The 27,602-nt window shown below is 36.7% G+C and overlaps 1 protein-coding gene across 2 annotated transcripts in view; it reads right to left on the bottom strand.

Annotated features, from left to right (window-relative positions):
• Nucleotides 1-27,602, bottom strand: part of FAF1 (Fas associated factor 1) — a 435,975-nt gene that overhangs the window by 46,063 nt on the left and 362,310 nt on the right. For both annotated transcript variants that reach the window (XM_003799928.3, XM_023519165.1), the window contains exons 16-17: nt 4,639-4,719; nt 3,470-3,547 (exon numbers count right to left, since the gene is read on the bottom strand). In XM_003799928.3, the coding sequence (XP_003799976.1) occupies nt 3,470-3,547; nt 4,639-4,719 (159 nt within the window). The remainder of the gene's footprint in view (nt 1-3,469; nt 3,548-4,638; nt 4,720-27,602) is intronic.

Genomic DNA, 27,602 nt, shown 5'->3' with positions numbered 1-27,602 from the left:
TCATTGCAGCAATGGTCTGATTGCTTTTCTGAATGTATTTGTCTCTGTTCTTTCTTTACGAGGTTTTTGTTTCTAGTCCTTATCTTAAACATTGTTATTGTTATTAAATTTTAAGCCTTTTTAATTTTGTGAAGGCAAAAAGTGGAAACCAAATAACACATGTATATGTAATAGAGAAAATAAAAAAAATTAAATCTGAAAATAAGCAATGAGATTGAAGTAGCAATAAAAATTCTTCTAACAAAAAAATAAGCCCTGGACCAGACAGATTCACAGCTGAATTTACCAGACCTACAAAGAAAAGATGATACCCATTGTATAGAAATGATTCCACAACATCAAGAAGGAGGGAATTCTCCCCAACTCATTCTACAAAGCCAGCATAACCACAATACCAAAACCAGAAGAGGGCACATACAAAAAGGAAAACTACACACAAACATCCCTTATGAATATACATGCAAAAACCTTCAATTAAATATTAGCAAACCAAATTCAATAGTACATCAAAAAAATAATCCACCATGACCGAGTGGGCTTCATGTCAGGGATGCAAGGATAGTTCAACACATATATGACTCAGCACATAAATGGAAGCAGAAACAAAGACCATATGGTCATCTTAATATCTGTAGGAAAAGCATTCAAAAAAATTCAGCGCCTTTCATGATAAAATCCTTCAACAATGAGGCATAAGAGGAACATATCTCAAGATTATAAAAGTCATAAATAACAAAGCCATAGCCAACATCATGGTGAATGGGGAAAAACTGAAAGCATTCTCATTAAGAACAAGACACCACTTCTATTCACCACAGTGCTGCAAGTCCTAGCCAGAGCAATCAGGCAAGAGAAAGAAATAAAGGGTATCCAAATGGAGAAAAAGGAGGTCAAACTATTTTTGCTGATGATGTGACCTTATATCTAGAAAACCCCAACAACTCCACCAAGAGACTCCTGGAATCGATAAATTCGGCAAAGTCTCATGTTATGCAAATCAATGTACACAAATCAGTAGCATTCCTCCACACAAGTAACAGTCAAGCTGAGAGTCAAATTAAACACTCACTACCATTCATGATAGCTATGAAGAACACAAAATACCTAGGAATAGACTGAACCAGGGAGGTGAAAGATCTCTAAAAGGAGAACTATGAAACACTGTGGAAAGAAATCACAGATGACACAAACTAATGGAAAACTGTATCATGATCATAGATGGGTAGAAGCAACATTGTTAAAATGTCTGCACTATCCAAAGTGACTCAAGATTTAATGCAATCCCCATCAAAATGCTAACATTGTATTTCAGAGAACTAGAAAAAGGTATTCCACTTCATTTGGAACCAGAAAAGAGCCCAAGTGGCCAAAAGAATCTTAAGCAGAAAGAACAAAACTGGAGGCATCACATTACCAGTCTTCAAACTATGCTAACAAGGCTACAGTAACCAAAACAGCATGGTATTGGCACAGAAATAGACACAGACCAATAGAGCAGAACCCAGATATAAAACCATCTACACACAGCCAACTGATCTTTGACAAAGCAGACAACAATATATATTGATAATATCAGAGTGTGTGTGTGTGTGTGTGTGTATATATATATATATATATTTTTTTTTTTTTTTTTTTTTTTTTGCAGTTTTTGGCTGGGGTTGGGTTTGAACCCGCCACCTCCGGCATATGGGGCTGGCACCCTACTTCTTTGAGCCACAGGCGCTGCCCTATCAGTATATATTTTTTAAAATACCCTAAAATGATAGTGATCTTTTCATTACCTAAACTTTTGTGAAGCTCTGCATATATGACTACCATAGACACATACAAGGATATGTAGCCTTGCGCTGGAATAAAGTATAAGAAAGAATATTAGCTTTGTAGTCACAAAGACTTAGGTGAGAAATTCAGCTGTTTCCATTTCTGTGTGTGTGTGTGTGACTCCTCACTGAGCTTCAGTTTTCATACCTGTAAGAAGAAATCTCTAGCATTACAGCTTGTTTTAATGGTTAATGAGCAAGTGTATGCAAAACTGCCAACAAGCAGAGTACTTGATAGACAGAATATGTTCAACAAAGTATTATTTTCTATCTTCCCTTGAGAGTCCTCAGAGTGCAGAGACTAGGGCTGTCAGGTCTAGAACCTTGTACACATATGATAGGTATTCACTAAGTGTTTTAACATGGATAAACTTTGATTTCCAAACAGTGAAATTTCACATTCTTCCATTTGTTGTCTGATTACTGAACCTACAAAAAACTTCTCCTTTGGTCCTCAACTCCCTAAGTATTTTGCTTCTAACTTCTACTTCATTAGTACATGTTTCCTTGATTTGCTGTTACTGTAGACATGTTGTAGCTTCCCTGCAAGATGTAATCTCTTTTTGCAGGGAGAAAATGTTCTATTATCCTTTGTTTCCCCTGCAGTGTGCAGCACAGTTCTTGTTTGAAAAACATACCTTAAATAAGCAAAAGAGATGGAGACATCCTTAGACTGAAAATGGGAATAAATTTTCCTCAACCCCAGTTAGGGCTCTCCAGACCTTTCTGTCACTTGTTAGATGGCTTCCTCTTTTTTTATATGTGACTCTTCCCATTATTATCTCACATCTAGAAAGTTTAAAAAGCTCTTTACTCTGGCAGTGCCCGTAGCTCAGTAGGTAGGGCACCAGCCACATACACCCAGGCTGACAGGTTCGAACCCGGCCCCAGGCCAGCTAAACAACAATGACAACTACAACCAAAAAACAGTAGGGCACTGTGGCGGTTGCCTGTAGTCCCAGCTACTTGGGAGGCTGAGACCGCGACCCTTTAATACAGTTCCTGTGGGTTGCAACCCATAGGGTGAGAACCACTGCACAGATTCTGGGTACGCAGTAAGTATTCAAAAAATGTTTGCAAGATGAATGAATGAAAAATTCCCAATGTTGGGGGCGGTGCCTGTGTCCCCATATGCTGAAGGTGGTGGGTTCAAACCCAGCCCTGGCCAAAAACTGCAAAAAAATTAAAAAATTAAAAAAAAATCCCAATATTGATATGGACAAGACACAAACTCCAGCGGGAATAATATCAACTAAGTTGGGTAGATTTCCCATATTTGGGGGCTCAATGCAAGATGGTGCAAAAAGTAATCTTTTGGTGGATAAAGTGAAGCCTGAGGAAGGGACAGGAAAGACATTCTTTTTATTCTTAGGTGGGACAATATCCAGGAAGAATGGGAAGTATTTGTCAGGCAGACAAAAGGAAAAGGAACTGAAGATAATAGAAACAGAAAGATAATCCTTTAGTAAAAGATTAAGTTCTCTAAGAGTTCCAGACAATAGATCAGGAATGATTAAGGAACAGTTAGGTCTTCCATACTAAAACAAGTCTGGGACAAGTAGAAACAAATAAGTTGTCAGAAACATCAACAGCTTCAGCATGAAGTACAGTGAAAATATAACTCAGCTTTTCTTAAAATCATGCCCTACCTCACGTTCTTCTTCTTGTTCTTTGCGAATCTGCTCCAAACGAAACTGTTCTGCCATCTCTCTCTCATGAGCTTCCCTCTGTTTATAAAATAGAAAGGGAGTAAGCACTCACTACTTAGAATATGTTTACCTAAAAAAAAAAAAATCAATAAATGAAGACGGAGCAAGTTACATTCAAAGGGCTCCCTCCCAACATGACTCAGAAGCACATACTATGTGGTAAAGGAAATGTTTTTCTCCCAAACAGGAATGGAAAGGAAGGGAAAAACAAAGCACAACTCTCTAAAAATGTTGGGTTCCTATTCCCTTTGGAATATGTTCCCTATTTGGAAATGTTCCCTATTTCCCTGGGTAGTGCAGCACTTAGAGGCTTCAGGACCTTTCTTCTGGCTTCCTTTCTGGTGTTTTCTGTTAATTCTCCTGTAGTCGAGCTCTACTCACATCAGCCTCTATCCATCCTTCAGCACTTTCTAGACCCCAATGCTAGCTTATGTTACTGTCTCTTCCCTGCTGCTCCATTTTCTCTGTCCAGTTCACATATACCATTTCTTCTTTAAAAAACTCTCAGTATATTCCCACTTTCTGGCTTTCTAAAATTCAGAAAAATTTTTCCAACTGAAATTCCTGTTCACTGAACTCTCACAGAAGTCAGTACTTCCCTTATGACATTTAAATGCCTTGCCTCCTGTTATAGCTGTCTGTGCTCTTGACTTCATCTACTATACCAAACTGTGAGCCTTATTTCCAGGGAAGAACTTGTGGCTTTTTCCTTTTCTTCCCTTTCTTCAATGCCCAATATAGAAGCAGGTGGTCAAGAAACATTAAACTAATCAGTGGTCTCAACCGTGACTGCACATTCGAATCACCTAAAGGGCTTTTCAATTACTGCAAGCCTCTATCAAAGACCAATTAAAAAACAAATAAAATAGCTGTGAGGCTTATTCTTGTTTGAATTTTTCATGATTTTAGACAAACTTTATTTTGCCAAAATGTATCATACCTTAAGAACCATCCACAGAATTATATTCTTTCTGTTAACAGAATCTAACTTTCTCCATTGTAAAGACAGTGTCTTTAGGGATCAAACTGATAAGGGTGCTGGCATTTTAATAACGAAAGACTATTTAGGTTTGAGTACTTTATCCCAGAAGTCATCTGGTCAAACCTACCTTTGCCCTGTCAGCCTCAAGTGAAAGGCGATAGGCCTCATCCTGCTCTCTTTTCACATTTTCTCTGGCTTCACGTTCATCCTTAAAAGAAAGACAGATTCAAATACATTTTACTATATTGTTTTTTCCAAAGCAAAAAAAAAAAAAAACAATGATAATGCCTTTGTCTTACTCTTGTGTGAATGTACTATAAAACAAAGAAACTTTTTTAAGTGTATACACAAGGTATAAATAAACAATATTCTGAACACTATGATACATAGTGAAAAAAAGAATGTTTGAATCCTAGCTCTACCACTTAAAAACTCTGAGACCTTGTGTAAGTATTTAACTTCCTTAGGTCTCAGTTTCCTCAATTATAAAATAGAAATAATATATGCTTATTGTGAGAATTAAATGCAACAGTACATAAACTAACAAAGGATCTACTACTTAATTTCCACAAATGATAGTCCTCTTTCCCCTTCCTACTGATTTTCCTGAGATAAACTTGGAGACCGTCAATATTGAAACTAAGGATGGGGAGGGAGTGTAAAAGACTAGGAAATAATGCCCTGGTTAGCGCAGAAAGAGGCTAAAAGCAAAATACCCTGATTAAGTTCATTCCATACCACATCTCAAAAGCCTTAGTTGTCAAATCAGTATTTCCCCATTATATTCCTACTCATTAAGTGTGAAAATATAAGTTATCTTTTATCTTTTTTTGTTTTTTTCTGAGATAATGGGATGATTAGCAGACCTGTGTTCAAATCCTAACCCTATCAGTAGCAAGCCATGTGTTCTTGAGTAAATAACATCTTCCCTTTCAGTTATCTATTTTTTTTTTTTTTTTGAGACAGAGCCTTAAGCTGAGCCCCTGAGTAGAGTGCCACGGCTTCACTGCTCACAGCAACCTCCAACTCCTGGGCTCAAGCGAGTCTCCTGCCTCAGCCTCCCAAGTAGCTGGGACCACAGGCGCCCACCACAACGCCTGGCCATTTTTTGGTTGCAGCCATCATTGTTGTTTGGTGGGTCTGGGCTGGATTTGAACCCGCCACCTTAGGTGTATGTGGCTGGCGCCTTAGCTGCTTGAGCCACAGGCACCAAGCCCAGTTATCTATAAAATTAAGGATTGAACTTCTAAGGATCTATGCCTCTGTGGATAAGTCTAACTTTCCAAATTTAGATATTTCTTGAATGTAATCAATAAACTATGGGAGTAATCTTAGCTTTCTATATTTGAAATGGGGAAATGTTTAATATGTTTAAAAATTATATATATATTGCTTTATTTTTTGGAGACAGGGTCTTGCTGTGTCCCCTGGGCTAGACTAAGGGCTATCGTCACATCTCACTGCAACCTTATACTCCTAGACTCAAGTGTTCCTCCTCCTTCAGCCTCCCAAGTTGCTGAGACTACAGATGTGTACCCTCATCCCCAGCTAATTGAAATTTTAATTTGACCTTACTTTCCTGACCTTGCTCCTTCAAATTCATTTAGGTTTCTCTCATAACATTCTTTACTTTCCCTTTAAAGCACTTATCACAATTATAATTTATTAATTATTGTATAGTTATTTATTTAACATAGGATTGCCTCATGACACTGTAAGCTTCACAAAGGCAGAGAACTTGTCCATATTATATACCTCTGTATTCCACACACTGCCTAGACTTTGAGAGGTGTTTAATAAGCATAGATTGAATAAATGAATAACCTTTCCAAGCATAAAATATTTATTGCCTATGGCAAAAGTTAAGGAGGAGAAAGATATAGTTCATCCATAAAGCAGCCCCTTCAGGGTCAACGAACTGCCTGACTGAGCAGAAATGACCTGTTGTGACATTATATACACATAACAAAAAGACCTTCTAAAAGTTATCTTAGTTGGAAGCCCTTTGAACATAAATATAGTTTATAATAAAAGCATTCTAAGTAAACAGCTCTGCTTTAAAAACCAACTGTAGCAGATATTAAAGGCCATTAAATACAAGGATCTCTGCCACAGAATCAGAATGGGGCACCTGTTGTGTGCTCTCTCCTCAGCCCACAGCCTTCCCTGACCATCATGACAGATGGGGTGGCTCATGAATTTTCCTAAATTCATTGTGGTCACACCTTCTTGTATGTTTGGTAGTTGCTTGTGAATGGCAATCATTTCTTCCTGGCTGTTCTGTAGATACTGTACTTACCTCCCTAACTGTCCAGTTCACAATCATTTCCAGTTTGGGGAATTAGAGAAAACTGCTTAGGTATTTTTACTGTATTTTTCTATATCCTTAGACTTTTGGAAAGACTCAGGCACTGTGGTTAACATTTTGTGTATAAACTTATTCTCACAACTTGTAGATGTTACTTTTGGAACATCTCCTATGTCTTAGAAAAGCTGTCTTGTGTAGGTTCTCTTTCTCAATCTGAAAGGACACATCAAAATAACTAGAAATTTCTACACATTGAATGAAGAAGGTGAATAGCTATCAGGCGTCCTCAAACTACAGCCTGTGGGCCACATGTGGCCCACCTAGGACATTTATCCGGCCTGCCAGGTGTTTTTGCCACTGCTGCATGTCCTGTTTAGCTGCTGACTTGTCCTGGGGCCTGAAGTCTGGCCCTCCAACGGTCTGAGGGACAGTGAACTGGCCCTCTGTTTAAAAAGTTTGAGGACCCTTGAGCTAGATGATCAGATTCAGAAATAGGTCTTGGGGTCCAGCGTGGTGGCTTATGCCTGTAGTCCTAGCACTCTGGGAGGCCAAGGCTGATGGACTGCTTGAGTTCGGAGTTAGAGACCAGCCTTAGCAAGCGTGAGACCGGGTCTCTATTAAAAATAGAAAAATTAGCTAGGCATTGTGGTAGGCACTTTTTGTCCTAGTTACTGAGATAAGAAGATGGGCTCAAACTCTTGGTAACTCTTTGAGCCCAAGAGTTTGAGGTTGCTATGAGCTATGACGCCATGGCACTCAACCCAAGGATGATAAAGTGAGACTCTGTCTTAAAAAAAAAAACAAAAAAACAAAAAAACAAAAACAAACAAAAAACACCACTCCTTGTGACCAGACATGGTGCCTCATGACTGTAATCTCAGTACTTTGAAAGACTGAAGCAGGAGGATTAATTGAGGTCAGGAGTTCGAGAACAACCTGAGTAAGAAGAAAACCTCATTTCTAAAAAAACTTAGAAATATTAGCTAGGCACCTGTAGTCCCAGCTACTTGGGATGCGGGGGGAACTACCCAGGAGGATTGCTTAAGCCCAGGAGTTTGAGGCTGCACTGAGCTATGATGAGGCCACTGCACAGTAGCCCAGGTGACAGAGCAAAACTCTGTCTCAAACAAAACAAAAAAACCCTCACTCCTTATCATATCAAAGCAAGAAGCTGGATTGCTCAGAAGTAAGTGACAGCCTCAACAGGAGCCTTTCCCTGGTAGCATCCCTCTCACTGCTTGGTACTACACTCATTTATTTATTTGTCTCACTGCTCCCTACCTGAGCTGTATGCTCTCAGACGGAAAAGACTCTCTATAGGAAAAATTTCCTATAGCATCCAGGTTACTACATGACAAATATCCAATATTTGTTGTATGAATGAATGAAATTATCAGTGCTCAACAGTTATATATCAGAATTCCTAGAGCCTCTAAGTGTTCTTTAGACTAGCAATTTTTATTTAAATATATTTCCCATCCTGAATATCATCAGTTGTTAAGATAAGTGCTGAAGTTAGAATTCATGGCTCGGCGCCTGTGGCTCAGGTGGCTAGGGAGCCAGCCACATACACCTAAGGTGGCGGGTTTGAATCCAGCCCGGGCCACCAAACAACAATGATGGCTGCAACCAAAAAAAATAGCCAGGCGTTGTGGTGGGTGCCTGTGGTCCCAGCTACTTGGGAGGCTGAGGCAGGAGACTCGCTTGAGCCCAGGAGTTGGAGGTTGCTGTGAGCTGTGGTGCCATGGCACTCTGCCCGGAGGAATAGCTTGAGGCTCTGTCTCAAAAAAAAAAAGAATTCAAATTTAGTCATTCTCACCCTAAAGCCTATGTTGTTTTAGGGTATACCTAGTATACTATGGTATACTAGATAGTTCAGTATAGTCCTATATCTCTGAGGTAATAGGCATTGAATCAGATTTCACTGTAACCCACTAAAAATAAATGTTCATTAAAAATAATGAAAACATTTTAAGAGATGTCAAATGGTTCCTAAAGAACCTAACAAAAAATGGAATTTAGATGAAATTTATTACCCTTCAAAAGTGTTATATTAGTTAATTCTCAAAAGACTAATACAAAACTCTGAATCATCAAATTGAAGCAAGCTGTAGCAGTTAGGATTTTTCAAATACTTGCTTATAAGTGCATACACACATAGGACATTTGTTTGTTTGTTTGTTTTTTGAATGCCCAGGTTAGAATGCATGCCTTGCTCTTTACTTTAATAATTATGACCCTGTGGGCAGTGCCTGTGGCTCAAAGGAGTAGGGTGCCAGCCCCATATGCCAGAGGTGGCAAGTTCAAACCCAGCCCTGGCCAAAAACTGCAAAAAAAAATTATGACCCTGCTATCTATCCCTAAAGAGGTATGAATCAAGATAACCTGAAATTCTCTCAATACAATAAATATTTAGAGATAGTAGATAAAATACAACAAAAATATTAAAAAGTATTACTGAGCATGTCAGAAAGAAATAAAGAGAAGTTTCTGGGAACCAGAAATAAAAAGTAAACTGAAAAGGTAATAAAGAACCTGATAAGGTAGGTTAACCACCTTGGTAACTCAGTGGCCCACCTGTGACTAGAAACCTTATACTGGACTTAGTCAAGTTAGGGAGTTGTAAAAGTTATCTCTGGGATAACTTCTATAGCTGATATAAGTTGAATTGGAGTCTGGGAATGGGGTGAAGGAACAAGGGGGAAAAATACTTTAAGATATAATGGCCATAGTTTTTTCAAATATGATGAAAATTAAAAGGCTATAGATTTGAGAATCTAAACATACAATATGTAAAGGGAACATAAAAAAACTACATCAAGACACATTCAATCAGATTGCTTAAAATTAATAACAAAAGAAAAATCTAAGAAAGAGTCAGAGAAAAGATATAATATACACAGGAGAACTAAAGGCTGAGAATGTACTCATCAGAAACACTGCAATTGAGAAGACAGTGGAACAAATCTCCAAAGTACTGAAAAGAAAAAAAAAACCCTGTCAACTTATAATTCTATATCCACTGAAGATATCGTTCAAAAGTGAAGATGAAATAAAAACTTTTCAAACATACAATAGCTGAAAGAATTTATCACTAGCATATCTATTACAGTAAAAGTTAGTTTTTCATATAAAAGAAAAATTATACCACAAAGGAAGGTCTTTGTGTCAAGACAAAGTATTAAGGAAAACTGGAAGAAGTGGTAGCTTCCTGGGTAAATAATAAATAATTTTCTTATTTAAAATTCTCTTTAAGAAACAATTGTATCTTAAATGGCATTCTTTTTACAGAAATAGAAAAACCCGTCCTAAAGTTCATATGTACTCTCAGGGGACTGCTAATAGTCAGAACAATTTTGAAAATGAACCAAGTTGCAAGACTCATACTTTATGATGTCAAAAGTCACCACACAGCTACAGTAATTAAAATAGTGAGGGAATGGTATAAGAAGAGACATGTAGAACAATGAAATTAAATAGAGAGCCAGAAAGAGACACTCATATATGAGGTGAACTGTTTTAAGAAGGGTGTGAAGACCATTCAGTGGACAAAGTACAGTCTTTTCGACTAATGGTGGTGGAAATGCTGGATATCCATATTCAAAAGAATGAAGCTGGGTCTTTATGTTATACTATATTAAAAAATAAAACCCAAACTCAAAATGGACCAAAGACTTAAATTTAAGAGCTAAAACTATAAAACTCTTAGATAAAAACACAGGTGAAAGTCAAGGATTTCTCAGAATGGTGCCTAAAAATAGATAAATTACACTTACCAAATTAATAACCATGACCCAAAAGTTTGACACATGAAAGAAAAAAATATTCAAATTAGACTTCACCAAAACTAAAATCTTCTACTCTTCTAAAGACAATTGAAGATGACAGTGGATACGCTTATTTCAAAATATCACATGCACCCCACAAATAGGGACAACTATTATGTATCCATCAAAACTAAAAATAAAACATTATTTTAAAAATCACAGTTAAAAATTAAAACTGTGGTACACCGGAGACAAATATTACTATAGAATTATAAGCTATTAATCTAAGAATGTAATTATTATAAAACATGCTGACAATATGATCTTACGTCTAGACAACCCCAAAGACTCCACCAAGAGACTCCTGGAATTGATAGATAAATTTCACAAAGTCTAAGGTTACAAAATTGATGTATACAAATCAGTAGCATTCCTATACACCAGTAACAGTCAAGCTGAGAGCCAAATTAAAGACTCAATACCATTCATGATAGCTACAAAGAACACAAAATGCCTAGGAATAGACTGAACCGAGGAGGTGAAAGATCTCTAAACACTGAGGAAAGAAATCACAGATGACACAAACTAATGGAAAAACATATCATGCTTATGGATAGGATGACTTCAAACTACACTATAAGGCAATAGTAACCAAAACAGTATGGTTGGCACAAAATAGAGACTTAGACCAAGGGAACAGACCAGAGAAAACCCAGATGTAAAACCATCCACCTACAGCCAATTGATCTTTGATAAAGCAGACAATACACATTGGGGTTAAGAAGTCCTATACAATAAGTGGTGCTAGGAAATTAGATAGCCACATGCAGAAGGATGAAAGAGGATCCATATCTCTCACCATTCACCAAAATTAATTCAAGATGGATAAAAGACTTAAATGTAAGGCATGAAACTGTAAAAATTCTAGAAGATATTGGGCCAGGCGAAGAATTTATGAAGAAGTCCCCAATGGCGTTCATAGCAACAACAAAAATAAATAAATAGGACTTGATCAAATTAAAAAGCTTCTGCACAGCTAAGGAAATAATCAGCAGCACAAATGGACGACCTATACAAAGGGAGAAAATATTTGCAAGCTATATATCTGATAGAGGGCTAACAACCAGAATCTACAAAGAACTCAAGCAAATCAGCACGAAAAAACAAAAAAAGCCATTAAAAAGTGGACAAAACATACAAACAAAAGTTTGTCAAAAGAAGACAAAGAGCCAATAGGCACTGAGAAATTCTCTGTGTCACTAATCATCAGGGAAATGTAAAGTATCTAAAGAATGGATAAACAAACACCACAGGCATTTGCTATTAAATGGGAACTAACTGATCAGCACGCACCTGCAAAGAGGGAAGTAAAACTCCGTGGAAATCTAGGAGGGAACAAGGGGAAGGAGGAGATGGGTGAAAACCTACCTGACAGGTACAATGAACAATCTGGGTGATGGACATACTTATAATCCTGACTTAAGCATAATGAAATTGATAAATGTAACCCAAAACATTTGTACCTCTGTAGTATTTTGAAATAAAAAGAGAATCTTCCAAAAAAGTTACAAAACATTTCTTGAGAGGGAAATGCTAAATAATATTTGTTATTGTGAATTATCATGAGACACTAACAGATACTATTTCCAAATTATAAGCAACAATAAACACATTCTCTCAATAAAACTATAATTTTATCACAAAATAAAAAATGTGCACTGTAAAATATGTTGGAAATAAATTAATATTTGTTACAAAAAAAAAAAAAAGGAAGAAAATGATCATTGGGAATAAGTGACAAGCCAGACTGGGAGAAAAATCTTTGTATATCACATATCAAATAAAAGACTTGTATCTATAAACATACAAAAACTCTTAAAATAAAAAAAAATAAAGGACTTAAAGTTTTAAAATGGGTAAAAGCTTTGTAGATACCTTACCAATAAAAATAGAGGAACAGAAAGGAAATATATGAATAGATGCTCAATCTTAATCATTAAGAAAATGCAAATTAAAACCACAATATAAGACACCACTACACACCTATTAGAATGTCTACAGTTTAATAAGACTGGCCAGGTTGGGTGGCTTAAGTCTGGAAGAGGGAGGCCTCATCTCTACAAAAAATACAAAAATGAGCCAGGCATGGTGATGTATGTCTGTAGTCCCAACTACTTGGTAGGCTGACACAGGAAGATCACTTGAGCCCAAGAGTCTGAAGTTGCAGTGAGCTATGATGATGCCACTATACCCTACCTGCAGCAACAGAGTAAGACTGTCTCAAAAAAAAAAAAAGAAATTATATAAAGTGTTGATGTGGAACTCTCTCATATACTTCTGGTAAGAATGAAAAATGATAAAACCACTTTGGCAGTTTCTTAAAAAGGCAAGCATTATAAGGGTACAAGTGAATCTTTCTATGAGTAGAATATGAATGTTTTAACACAATAAAAAAAAAAAAACAAAAAAACAAAAAAAACTTCTGCAAAACGTGCTGCCTGTAAGGAATTTACTGAAGACTGGGAGACTCAGTGGTATTCAGGACAGTTAATGAATGTTTTCAGTACTCTTATTACTTGTATATTAATATAATAGTATTTTAATTAAAAAAAAAGGCAAGTATATATCTACCATATGATCCAGTAATTCTAGTCCTGAGTAGTTACCAGCACAAATGACCATATTGCCCTATGCCAATATAAAGTGTACACAAATGTTCATTACAGCTTTATTTGCAAAAGGCAATGCTTAGGAAATAATTCAAATTTCTATCAGTATGTGGACATTAAAAAAATTGTGAAAATATAGAAACACTAATGAAAGCAGCAGTAGGCTTTTTGCCAAATCATTTCTTCTTTAGAGCAGAGAGGCACATGTGTGGTAATATAACAATTTTTCTTCGTTAAGATTTCAGAGAAAGGCATGGCAAGCCAATCATGACTGGGTTTGGAGAACTGAATTCTCTAATAAAGGCCAAAATCGTGCTTTGAGATTCAAAGGAAAAGAAGAGCTCAGAACTGAATGACTGAAGCTCAGATGCTGGGGACAGCAAAACAAAGTGAGACCCAAGAAGACAGCACTGAAATGTAATATTAAATAAGACTGCTCAACCTTAATCTCCAAATGGAAAAAAACAGAGAGAGAAGAAACAATTTAGTGAGATCCAAATCTACGCATTCTTACCTGTGTCCACTTGGCTTTATTAAATGAAAATGATAACAATGGTCATGTACAAAGTTGTATCAAAGTACAGACTGACAATATTTCCAATGGAGAGTAGGGGCGTATCAGTATTTAGAGTCAATTAGGTAAAACTGCAGTGTTTACAACTGCAGTTGTTTCATTGACTGACAAGAACCAAGCTTAGGTAGTTGCCTCGCATGTATAAATTTTATAGCCATCCTATCATATTGCCAGTTGCTGCTGAAGGCTGCCCTATATGTTGGAAGCCTGTTTTAAGCTAACAATGAATTATTGTGGTCTGTTGGCATATTGTATTTTAGTATAGCTATTTGAGCTTTCTTTTGTGTATATGTGCATGAGGAGCTAATCAGAAAGAAAATTATATTGTAATTTGAGCAATTTTGCTGCATTTTTAAACTTATTTTTTAAAAAGGCATTTATGCAAAAGTTTAAAATGCAAATGTTAAATCATCATTAAAGGCAACAGTGGTAACATAGCCAGAAGGTTGTTGTACCACACTGTAAACTGAACCATATACATTACAATAGCTAACCATTCAAAAAAATATTGCTAGGATGGGTGTGGGGGCTTGTGCCCATAATCTCAGCACTTTGGGAGGCCAAGGCGGGTCAATTGCTTAAGCTCAGGAGTTTGAGACCAGCCTTAGCAAGAGGATCTCTTGAGCGGCAGAGTTTGAGATTGCTGTGAACTACAATACCATGGCACTCTACCAAAAGTGACAGAGAAAGACTGTCTCAAAAATAAATATACAAATAAATATTGCTAAAATCTAAGCAAAAATTCATAAAATTGTGGTATGTCCATATAGTGGAATATTACTCAGTAACTAAAAGGAATCAATTATTGATACACACAATAAGTGGATAAATCTCAAAATAATTATCCCAAGTGAAAGAAGCCAGGCTAATAAGTATATACTGTATGATTTAATTTTTATAAAAAGAAAATGCAAATAAATATATACTGACCTGGGACTTGGGCTGGCAGAAAAAGGCAGAAGAGAGGATGACAAGTGCATGATGAAGCTTTTGAGAGTGAAAGATTATTCACTATTTTGGTTGTGTTAAGGGTTTCAGAGGTATACCAATGTCAAAATTTTTCAAATTGTATATTATGTATAGGTGCAGTTTACTGTATATCAATTATACCTCAATGTAGCTTTAGAAAATAAAGATTAATGATGCAAATAATTAATAGATGGATTAAATGGTAGTTTGTATACAAAGGTGATGGGAGAATTATGAAATGGAAGTTGTTATTCACTATATCAACAGAAGCAAAAATAAAGACCATCTGATACTCTCAACACATGCAGAAAAAGTATTTGATAAAATCCAGCATCCTTTTCTAATTAGAACGCTGAAGAGTATAGGCATAGGTGACACATTTCTTAAACTGAATGAAGTGATCTTATGACAAACCCACAGCTAATATTTTACTAAATGGAGTAAAACCGAAAACTTTTCCATTTAGAACTGGAACCAGACAAGGTTGTCCTCTATCACCACTACTATTCAACATAGTGCTGGAAGTTCTAGCCAATGCAATCAGGCAAGAGAAGAAAAAAAGGACATACCAATGGGAGCAGAGGAGGTCAAACTCTTGCTCTTTGCTGACAATATGATCTTATATTTAGAGAACTCCAAAGACTCAACCACAAGACTCCTGGAAGTCATCAAAAAATACAGTAATGCCTCAGGATATAAAAACAAGGTCCACAAGTCAGTTGCCTTTGTATATGCCATTAACAGCCAAGATGAGAGGCAATTAAGGACACAACCCCCTTCACCAAAGCTGCAAAGAAAATAAAATACCTAGGAATATACCTAACAAAAGAGGTGAAGGACCTCTATAAAGAAAATTATGAAACCTTAAGAAAAGAAATAGCTGAGGATATTAACAAATGGAAGAACATACCATGTTCACGGCTGGGAATAATCAACATTGTTAACATGTCCATACTTCCCAAAGCAATCTACCGATTCAATGCCATCCTTATTAAAATACCAACATCATACTTTCAAGACTTGGAAAAAATAATTCTTCATTTTGTATGGAACCAGAAAAACCCCATATAGCTAAGGCAGTTCTTACTAACAAAAACAAAGCTGGGGGCATCAGCATACCAGACTTTAGGCTGTACTACAAAGCCATCGTGGTCAAAACAGTATGGTACTGGCACAAAAACAGAGACATAGACATTTGGAATCGAATAGAAAACCAGGAGATGAAACTTACATCTTACAGCCACCTAATCTTTGATAAACCAAACAAGAACATACACGGGGTGATAGATTCCCTATTCAATAAACGGTGCCGGGAGAACTGGACTTCCACATGTAAAAGACTGAAAATGGACCTGCACCTTTCTCCACTCAGAAAAATTGATTCAAGATGGATAAAAGACCTAAATTTGAGGCGTGAAATGATGAAAATCCTCAAAGAAAGTGTAGGAAAAACACTTGAAGATATCGGTTTGGAGAAAGAATTTATGACGAAGATTTCCATGGCAATTGCAACAACAATAAAAATAAACAAATGTGACTTAAACTGAAAAGCTTCTGTACAGCTAAGGAGACAACCAAAGCAAATAAACAACCTAAACAATGGGAAAGGATATTTGCATATTTTGAATCAGACCAAAGGTTGATAACTAGGATCTATAGAGAACTCAAATTAATCCACATGAAAAAAGTCAACAAGCCCATATGTCAACAGGCAAGAGACATGAATAGAACCTTCTCTAAAGAAGATGGACAAATGGCTAACAAACATATGGAAAAATGCTTATCATCCCTAATTACTAGAGAAATGCAAATCAAAACCACACTTAGATACCATCTAACCCCAGTGAGAATGGCCCACATCACAAAATCTCAAAACTGGAGATGCTGGCATAGATGTGGAGAGAAGGGAACACTTTTACACTGCTGGTGGGACTGCAAACTTAATACAACCTTTTTGAAAGGAAGTATGGAGAACTCTCAAAGAACTCAAGCTAGACTACCCATTTAATCCTGCAATCCCATTACTGGGCATCTACCCAGAAGGAAAAAAATCCTTTTACCATAAGGACACTTGCATTAGACTGTTTACTGCAGCTCAATTTACAATTGCCAAAATGTGGAAATAGCCTAAATGTCTACCAACCTAGGAACAGATTAACAAGCTGTAGTATATGTATACCATAGAAAACTAGCCATTTAAAAAGATGGAGACTTTACATCCTTTGTATTAACCTGGATGGAAGTGGAACACATTCTTCTTAGTAAAGCAACACAAGAATGGAAAAGCAAGAATCCTATGTATTCAATCCTCAAATGAGGACAGTTGATGACCTAGTACACAGTGGTGGGTGGGTGAGCAGAGAGAGGGAAGGGAGGGAGGTGTGGGGGAAGGGAAAAGCAGAGACAGGGAAGGAGGGAGGGGGTGGGAGAGTCATGATGTACAACACATCTTTTGGGGGGTGGGACACAATTATAAGAGGGACTTTACATAACAATTGCAATCAATGTAACCTGGTTCTTTGTACCCTCAATGAATCCCCAACAATAAAAAAAAAAAAAAAGAAAGAAAGAAGGAAATTACCTAAATTGTTAACACAGAGAGATCTGGAGAAATAAAATATGATAGAGAATTTAAGAGACATGGAGAATACAATCACAGTGTCTAATATGCATCTGATAAGAATTCCAGGATGAAATGATAGAGGATGGGGCAATACTCAAAGAAATAATGCTTTTTAATTTTCCTGCATATACGAAAGATAATAAGTAGCCAAGGACCATTTCAAGTATTAACTAGTAGTTTTATAGAAACTACTAACCCGAATAAACAAATAAATTGGTTGGGTTTACCAAAGTCAGGGATTAGAGTTTTGATGCCACCTCTCCTACACAATATCAGCTCTGATTCTTGATACTGTTGATCTAAAGATAAAACCCTAGAAGACTGAGTTGCAGCAGTACTTACGTAGAACTTCGCTAATCAAAGGGTAGTCTAAGGATAAGCAAAATTGAAATTAATTTGGAGCCCCTCAAAGAAGCACAATCTTGGAACCCACATTTCAGATTAAGTCAGTCAGAATATGAACTTTAATATTTCCAGGTGATTTCTATCCTATGTATGTTAAATTTTGAAAAGCAGTACTTAAGACCATACCAGTCTTCTAGCCAGGGGATCTTACTGATCTTACAGAATGCAAGAATATCTTTGATTAAAAATAATATTCTTAATGCTGCTTAACTGAAAAGTGGTTGGAATATTATTTTTGCTTTCAAGAAAGATATAAAGTTGAGTGCAGTGGCTCATGCCTGCAATAGTAGCACTTGGGGAGGCCGAGGCAGGAGGATTGCTTATGGCCAGAAGTTTGAAACTAGTCTTAGCAACACATTGAGACCCATTTCCACTTTAAAAAAAAAGAAGAAGAAGAAGAAAAGAAAAATAAAAAAATAAAAAAAGAATGACATCTGTGGGGAAAGTGAGTCCACACTGGTACAGAAGAGTAGTTAAATACTGGGACCTAATCCTTTAGTGGCTGGACGGAGTTTGGGAGATAAGATGTGTGCTTTTGAACAGAGACTCTACAATAAGTTCCCATATGGATCTGTAAAAAAAATTTGTTTTTATTTTTTTCAGTTTTTAGCCGGGGCTGGGTTTGAACCTGCCACCTCCAGCATATAGGGCCGGTGCCCTACGCCTTTGAGCCATAGGCGCCGCCTAGGATCTGTAAATTTCTTACACAGGAGTTATGTCCACTGAGAGCATATATTCAGAGAAAGGTAACAGAAAAATAGTCAAACACATATTTCCTCTCCAATATCCTCTCCAAGTCCTGTTACATAATAAACCCAGTAACTGCTCTGGAGAATTTGGGGTGTGTGTGTACGTGCATGTGTACATAACAGAAAGATGATGTAACAGTCGCTGATAAAATCTGAATGTTGCATTCTGTGGGCATTTTTCTAGTTAAGATTCCCTCCTGAAAGTAGACAGGTAGGCAAGAGGATGAAACTTACTTTTAATCACTGGCCAGTAAACTATGGTCTTTGGGCAAAACCAGACCTGTTTTTAATAAGCAAAATTTTATTGAAACATGGCCACGCTCATTCATTTATATATTGTTTATGGCTACTTCTGTGCTACAATGGCAGAGCGAATAGCTGTGACATAAAGCCCTTCATAGAAAGTTTATTGACCTTGTAAAATCATTATAAATGTTAGTTTCAGTCTTTTAAATTTTCAAGTTTTAGTAAGTAGGTAATAAAATGCTAATGAGATTTAAAGTTTATAGAAGTCTGGGGGAGCTTTAGGGAAAGGAAAATGTCAACACTAATATGTTCATTACAAAAAAATCAGAAGCTCTAACTTAGCTCTGACATCAGTGTAAAAGATTTAAAATCAAATATCTTATAGCAATATATTTCAAATTTTACATTGTCTAGTAAGAAAAACTCCTGAAAGAACAGTTAGGTTTCTTTCTTTTCTTTTCTTTTTTTGAGACAGAGCCTCAAGCTATCCCCCTGGGTACAGTGCTGTGGCATCACAGCTCATAGCAACCTCCAACTCCTGGGCTCAAGCAAGTCTCCTGCCTCTGCCTCCCAAGTAGCTGGGACCACAGGTGCCCGCCACAACGCCTGGCTATTTTTTGGTTGCAGCCGTCATTGTTGTTTTGGCAGGCCCAGGCTAGATTTGAACCCGCTACCTTAGTTGTATGTGGCTGGCGCCTTAGCCACTTGAGCCACAGGCGCTGAGCCAGGTTTCTAGGTATGTAGGAAAAGTTGAGGAATAACGTCTAACTTTAGATATATTTTTAAAAACTACCTGTCTCGGAGGTTTAGCCATAGAACTTTTTGTTTTGAACTACTTAGTATCTTGGCATAGTTTCAGGTAATGACTGTTGAACACCTACTTACTATTAGCAAAGCACTAGAGAAAAGTATTGTGGAGAAAAAGATGTTAAAACTAGTTCCTACTTTAAAAAGTATCTAGATTTTATCTAAAAGAAAGGGACAAAGGCTTTTTTTCTTGTTTTCATCGAAATTTTATAGTTACATACTGCTGTTATTAAATTCCTACTGCTGAAACACAGTCATCTGTGTAAAAGACACATATGGGTAAAAGAATTACCTTTTAAAAATAAAACTCATACCATCCTACTCCTTTATGACTTTGAATGATTTCCCCCATGCCTTCAGGATAGAGTCTAAACACGTCAGCACAGCTGGTCCCAGATACTTTCCCTGCTTCACTGTCTACTTTCCCCTTCCACATACCTTATGCTTGACATGAGCTCTTACAACTCTTGAACAGACTAGGCCTTTTTGTACCTCTCTGCCTCTGTACACCCTTTATCCTTGGCCTGGAATACTTTCTATCCCTTCTCCTTCTGGCAAAATCACAAACACCTTTCAGATCCAACCTAAGTGCAGCTGTAGGCATTTACAAGTTCTCCTTTCTCCTCTCACCCAGGACTCAGTGGCTTCACATTCTGAGCTGGATTCACATTGTATGATTATAACTATGTGTTTATATATTTGTCTCTCTCACTAGACCGTGAGCACTTAGATGGCAGGGATAGTGTTTTATCAACCTCTGAATTTTTAGCATAAGTTAACATGGTTAGAAGTTCGTAGATGATAGCAGTCAACACTTAGTGAATGCCTACTACAGGCACTCTTGTAATAATTTCATGCATTATTATCTTATTCAATAGTCACCTATATTGGAGACAGAGAAGAGAAAAAAGGTGATCACATGTACAAGAAGAAAGAAAGGTAAAGGGAGCTATGGTACCTGCTCTAGAAACCGTCACTGATCTCAAATGTGTCAATAGCCTCTGCAAGGTAAACGCTCTTGCTTTTCTTTCCTCTTGCTGCCATTACTGCATTACCCCTATTTAAGTTCTGAGATTTACCAGATGGCTGGAAGCCTTGAGAGAAATGACAATAGGCAAGAATGGGAATAAGAAAAAAACTTTGCTGAAGAAAATAATTTTCTCGCATTGGGTGCCAGGTTATTCTAGGACTAACCTTTGTAACAATCTACATGGGTGACATATTTCTTTTCAGGGGGAATATTCACACTGATTACTGGGCACAGTGCCTGACACACAGGAGGCATTCAACAAATGTGGACCAAATTAAACTGGAAGGACAATGAATTGACTTTTTGAATCACTAAAATATACAAACCCTTGACAAGTTTGTACATTCAGTGATGTGAAAAAGAAAAACAGTAAAATAACTTAAATATTTGATAATTCAAAGCCAAATTGATAATTACATTTTCTAAGCAAGTACCTGGTTGGTATGAGAATAGAGGAAGCAGAGCTTTCAGTAATTAAACTATTCTTATGGGGCCAATTAACTAGGCACTAGGAAAGATATAAAAATATGCCTCAATTTCTTCTTTAGTGTTTGGGAGGTGAAGAGCTTATCCTTAACAAAAAATAAGTTAAGGTCAAATTAGGATAGAATGGAACTTCAGATATTTCAGATCTTATTTTTGAAAATTTCTTGGCCATAAGCCATTCTAATAATCTTGCTTACAAAATAAGATATTTAACACAGTAACTGCTTTGTGCATTTTAGACTATTTTTCAAGTTTTCACATTACTTTTTACCTTCCTTTTTTAAAAGCTTTTATATTACTTTTTGACTAATGTATGTTTTAGGTTCATTTTGTGTTTGACGTTTTTATTCTATTTTTGTAAGAAAATTTCAAGGAATTTATTTTCTTTTTGTGTGTGTGGCAGTCAACATGTTAAATAATTTCTTATATTTTCAAAGAATCAGAATTAGACATTTATCCAAGGAAGATATACCAATGGTCAACAAGCACATAAAAATGTGTTCAACATCATTAGGCACTAGGGAAATGCAAGTCAAAACCACAATACAATACTCACATCCACTGGGATGGCTATCATTTTTTATAAAAGGAAAATAAGAATAAGTGTTGGCAAAGATATGGAGAAACTAGAACACTTGTACATTGCAGGTTGGAATGTAAATTGGTGCAGCTATTCTGGAAAACAGTTTGGTAGTTCCTTAGAAGCTTAAATCTAGAATCACCATTATGACCCCACAATTCCACTTCTAAAAATATACCCAAAACAAATGAAAACAGATACTCAAACAGATAGTTACCATGAACGTTCATTATATCATTATTCACAATAGCCAAAATGAAGAAACCATTCAAACATCTATAGATAAGTGGATCAACAATGGAATATGATTCAGCCACAAAAAAAGAATGACATGCTACAACACGGATGAACTCTGAAGACGGTATGTTAGGTGAAAGAAACCTGATACAGAAGTCTTATACTGTATGATTTCATTTATGTAAAATATCTAGAACATGCAGATCAATAGATACTGAAAAGCAAATCAGTGCCAGGAGCTATGTTTAAGTGTATGTGGGGGAGTGGGTGTTTAATGGGCACGTGAATGATGAGAACATTTTGGAACCAGATAAATAGTTGCACGACATTGTGAATGTCCAAAAGACCACTGAATTGTACATTTGAAAACAATTAATTTTCTGTTATGTAAATTTTACCAAAAAATCCAAGAAACTCAAGTATCAGAACTACAGTGGAGGTTACATGAGCAGTTTATCTTTATGGTTACAGAGCCAAAAACTAAGCAACAACAAAGCTGTCTGCAGTGGAAAGAGGGAGAAGAATATTTTAATCTTTTTGCCCTTAAAATACGAATGATGAGGGCAGAGGTTGAAAACATATGCTAAGTTGGGACTCAAAAAAAGTGCTGCCTTGTAGAATGGGCCTCATCACGTACTGGGACCAGGACATTCATCTAGCCAAATGGCTTGGATCCCAGTCCTTGTTCCATCCTGGTGGTAGAACAGTACAGGGAAAAGGTCATGGGCTTCGAACACAGACAGACTTAATTTAAATTCCAAGTCTGAATTTCCATTTCCTGGGCAAGTTCCTTGACCCTTTTCAACATTGGTCAATTTTATCTCTAAACTGGGGTAGAGGACCCTTCTAGGTAAATTAATGGAAGGACTAAGTGAAGTAACAACTCTATAGTTGATCACCTAACAAATTCTGGGACTGTACCATCTTTTTGATGAATGTTATCCTAATAATAATAAATCCAGTAATATTAGTCTTCTTCCTTCTAATAACTAGATATGTGACTTCAAGATGAACAGTTAAATTTTTCCTAAGGACTGCCTGGGGAAGACCTGGAGCAAATTAGTCTTCACTAATAGCATCATTTTTCTGTAGGTAAAATGGCAATGGGAGAGGAGGGGAAATAGGGGATAGTTCAGGAGTAATGACTTGAATGTGAGCCTAAGGTCTCTGAGGTACCTTCTCATTGTCCCCTGCCTGACTGTCATACCCCACCCAAGTCATCTGTACATGCCAGGGCTCTGATAGGTGTCTTAGGGCAAAAAATAAGAAATTAGAGGTACGGAGCACAGATTCTGTACAGTGTGTATTTGAGAAGAAAAGTAATACTTAAATTAGAAATAAGTTTCAGAAGTCTGGCAAAATTCTTATTTTTCTCACAATAATTATTTTGATTTTTCTGAAATACAGAATTTCAAAAAGGTCTCTCTATTTTTACTGTCTATTTGGTGACTCTACTCTGCTGCTTCCCTAAGTGCTTCATACGCCCTTGAGTAATGACGCTCTTAAGTGCAGGAGTTGAGGCAGACCGAGGGAGACACTTTTGTATGAGGGCCAAGGGCAAGATCCCAAGCTTGCTCTACTTTAGGGCAGCCCAGGCTGTGAGGATCAAATGGAGGAACACACGGTGGGATTATGCTCTGAAATGTGCTAAGGGTTTCCAGACTGGAAGGAGAAATCATTTTGTTAATGGAATCAGGAATAAGTTAGAAGGCTTCATCTCTGTGATAAAAATGAATTACCTGGCTCGAGGCATAACGTATCACTGTGGTTAACATTCTGTAAAAATCTCTCATTTCCTTGTTTATCTCATGAAATCTATCATTAACTAAGTAAGTATTTGCAAAGGAAAATGTACTAAGTATTAATGAATATCCTCTTGCCTATATTTTTATGTAAGACTTTAAATCCTTTAAAGTCTTCTACTTCAAAATTTACAAAGCACTTTCACATATGATACTCCCAACAATTAGACTGGCCAGGAAGGGACTTTTATCCCTATTTAGAGATAAGGAAAGTGAGACTCAGAAAGCATAAGTTATTTTCCCAGGGTCACACAGCTTGTTAGAAGGCAGGTCCCTTGTTTTTTAATCTAAAGCTCTTTCGGCTATTTTATTTCTCTTGAACCTACATGCTTATTGTATTTTTTCTACCTGGTTATTTTCTTCCTTTCAAACAGTGCAAATATAATCCTTGAATCACTACAGGGGACAGTTAAGGAATAATATTTCTGATATTCTGGTTTCTATTTGCTGAATGAAATGCATAGGAAAAACAAGCATGGGTTTAATTTATTTAACTACCAATGGACTCTCCATAGAGAAGAGCAAGATGATGAGGAAAAGATATTTATCACCAGCCTTGTATTATCCTACAAGTTGTCACCATCTACTTACATAGATATTTCTTTCTTTAGACCTTAAGCAAACTAAAGAGACTTTGACTTGTTTATCTCCATATCCTTAGTCCCAAGTAGTGCCTGGTACTTGGTAGATCTTAAAAAGTGAACACTGAATGAGCACTTTGGCTCCACAGAAATCTGAATTATAAGTTTGTATCTGCTAAACTGATTTGTTTATAGAAGTGTTAATGAACTGTTAGTGCTGAAAAGCAGTGAAATAAGGATTATGGCAAACCTGACACTCAATATTCTTTCAGGTTACTACCTATTACCTCAAGATTGAGCCTAAATACTTATTACATCAAGATTGGGCTTAAATGTTAGACTAACTGGTTATTTTAAAAATTCTAGTTATCAACAGTTGTAAACAGAGATATTTCAAAGTAGTCCACAGAATACTATGAAAACACAAGTAGCAAGTAACCTCCAAGTCCTAACTGAGATCGTCTTGCTCAGCTAGAATTTAAGTCTGTGGAATTTCCGGTGGAGATGTTTAGAAAAGATTCTTTTTCATCTGGATAGAAGTGGTATGTGGGAGAGAGTTGAAAAGCTGGATTTAGGACTGGTTTGTTAATTTCTTTAGTGGCAGGATTTCAAATGATGAATTGCTGTCTCAGTGTCTGCTTTAGAGGAAACTGGTTAACTTTTGAGAGTTTATATTAAGGCTAAACCAATCCACAGACAATCTACATATCTGCCTGGTAATTTAGGATGGAACTTACACATTTTTCAAGAATGATGCCTTAGTTCAGACCCCGTCATCTTTTTCTCAGACTATGACATGAGCCTCTTAACAGGTCTCCCAATTTCCAGTCCTTTCTCATAAAATTCATTCATTCATTTAGACATTTATTTGTAAAACAGTTACTGTACACCAACTAGATATGAGTCCTGTGTTAGAAACTGGAGACAATAGGATGAATAAGATAGTTCCCTTCTTTCACTAGTTATAGAAGAAAGACATAAACTTAGAAAGAAAGGCAATAAATATGAAAGTCGATCATGGGTTAGTCATTTTACATATGCTGTTTTTCCATTCATTCATACAATATCATAATCAGTATTATTAGGAAGTATTATTATTTCCACTTGTCAGGGAAACTGAGACCTCACTGGCTATGTAACTTGCCTGTGGTATAAATACCTCACGAGAGACTGAGTCATGTTTTATACTAGATCTGTTTCTAAAGTCTATGTTCTTTGTGCTAAACCACTGGTTCTCAAATTTTAAGATAAATGGGAATCACTTGTTATATGAGGTATAGGAAACTTGGAAAACACAGACTCTCTGGCCCACCTTCAGAGATTTAGTAGGTCTAGCTTGGAAGCCCAGGAATTTTTATTTTTAACAAATGTGTGCTCAATAGAACACACTTAGAAAAGCACTATCGTTCAAAAAATGAACTAAATTAAATTATAACAAAATGATAAGTATTATCATAAAGATATGTACAAAGTGGGTGAGCAAATCCATAGCCATCTGAATTAGTTTCCTAAATCACATATCGAAGTATGTCAATTTCCTGCTTAAAAGAAGTGATGAATACTCACTGCCTATAGTTTAAGGTTCAAACATCATGGCAGAGCATAGAATACCTTTGAGAAAATGTGCCCTAATGAACATTTTCAATTTTCTCTCTATTAACAGCTCCATCTTGCTTTACTGCATTTCTTTTCCTTTCCTGTATGCCTCAAGCCACTTACTGAGTCAAAGTTATCAGGGTGCCCTTCATCCAGACAGTTGCATTATGTACTCATTTGGTATGATTTATCTGTCCCCTCTTCCTCCCACCTGCTATATTTTCTTTGAGTTTAACTTCCATATATGCACATTAAGTGCTGATTGATTAATTCCAGTTTAGTACTGAGTGCACGTGGTGTTTGTTTTTCCATTCTTGCAATACTTCCTTTAGAAGAACAGTCTCTAGTTCCATTCATCCAGGTTGTTACAAAGGATACTAAGCTCCCTGGTGGTCTAGTGCCTAGAATTCAACTTTAGTCTTTACAATAATCCTATCAAGTAGCTACCAAATGCATTGACTAAGGCACAAAACGATTACGTGATTTTTCTCAAGGCTATATAGCTGCTAGCTGGCGGAGCTAGAATTTGAATTCAGGCAGTATGGCACCATAAGCTCTTAACCACTAACTTAGAACTGCCTTTCATGAAACAATGCGTACTCTCAGTTACTGAGCATTCTCAGTACTCAGCACCCTCAGGTAAGGACTCTCTTCTAGGTACTTACCCAGGGGCTAATTCAAACCTCATCTCTCTTTAGATTCTTCTGGCCTGCTCTCACCTCTTACTCTTATAAACTTCCTTACATTCTACTTGTATGTGAACTGTATCTCCCCATTTTCAACCTAACTGTTCTATAATTGTTTCAGGTACTAAATTCAATTTTAGAGTAAGTTGCAAGCTCCTTGAGGGTAGAAATTGTGTCACCCTGTGTAGCATGGCCTGGGCTTGTCACATGGCACATAATGCCAAGAATTTTTCTTGGACTGAAATACAGAGCAAGCATTTTACCAACTAAACCATGTTCAGTGGTTAAAGAGATAGAACATGAATGGATAATGGGAAGTGCGTCCGAGTGGAGAGTGAGGGAGAGGGCAGGTTCGTGTTAGAAAGTCCCTTTCTTGACAGCAGGCTGTCAGTATGAGAGGCAAACGTGAAAGGACTCTCAAGCACAGATAGGTTTATTTTCCATGGTTGATTGGCACTGACTTTCAAAGTGAAATCTTACAGTTCAATCTCCTAGTAAATAGTAATTTAATACCTATAGCTCTATATTCAAAATGATCTTTGGATTAAAACGTTGTATAGAAGGTTTCAGTCTCTTCCCCAATAAGAAATTTTCATAAACACTTTAGGCTGCTCATAAACCTGAATCTTTCTATTGCTTTGCATGAATAAACTAGTTCAGGATTACAAAGTATGTTCTTTGTCTCAGTTACACTGGAATATTTGCAGTGTATAGATTCCATAATGTATTCTTCATACTTTACATACAGTTTTTCTAGTCTATGTTTTCCTGAAGGTAAATCTTTTACAGCTGCTAAAGTAGTATAAACAAATATATACATGTACATATAAAAGCCTTATGAAAAAGTTAATTTAAGAAAGCATTTTTTTTTTTTTTTTTTTGAGACAGAGCCTCAAGCTATTCTCCTGGGTACAGTACTGTGGCATCACAGCTCACAGCAACCTCCAACTCCTGGGCTCAAGCGAGTCTCCTGCTT

Source organism: Otolemur garnettii, unplaced genomic scaffold (genome assembly GCF_000181295.1).
Source record: "Otolemur garnettii isolate 467f Iridium unplaced genomic scaffold, OtoGar3 scaffold00159, whole genome shotgun sequence".
NCBI lineage: Eukaryota > Metazoa > Chordata > Mammalia > Primates > Galagidae > Otolemur > Otolemur garnettii.
Note: the sequence above shows the minus strand (reverse complement) of the source record. Positions and strands in the feature narration are given on the sequence as shown.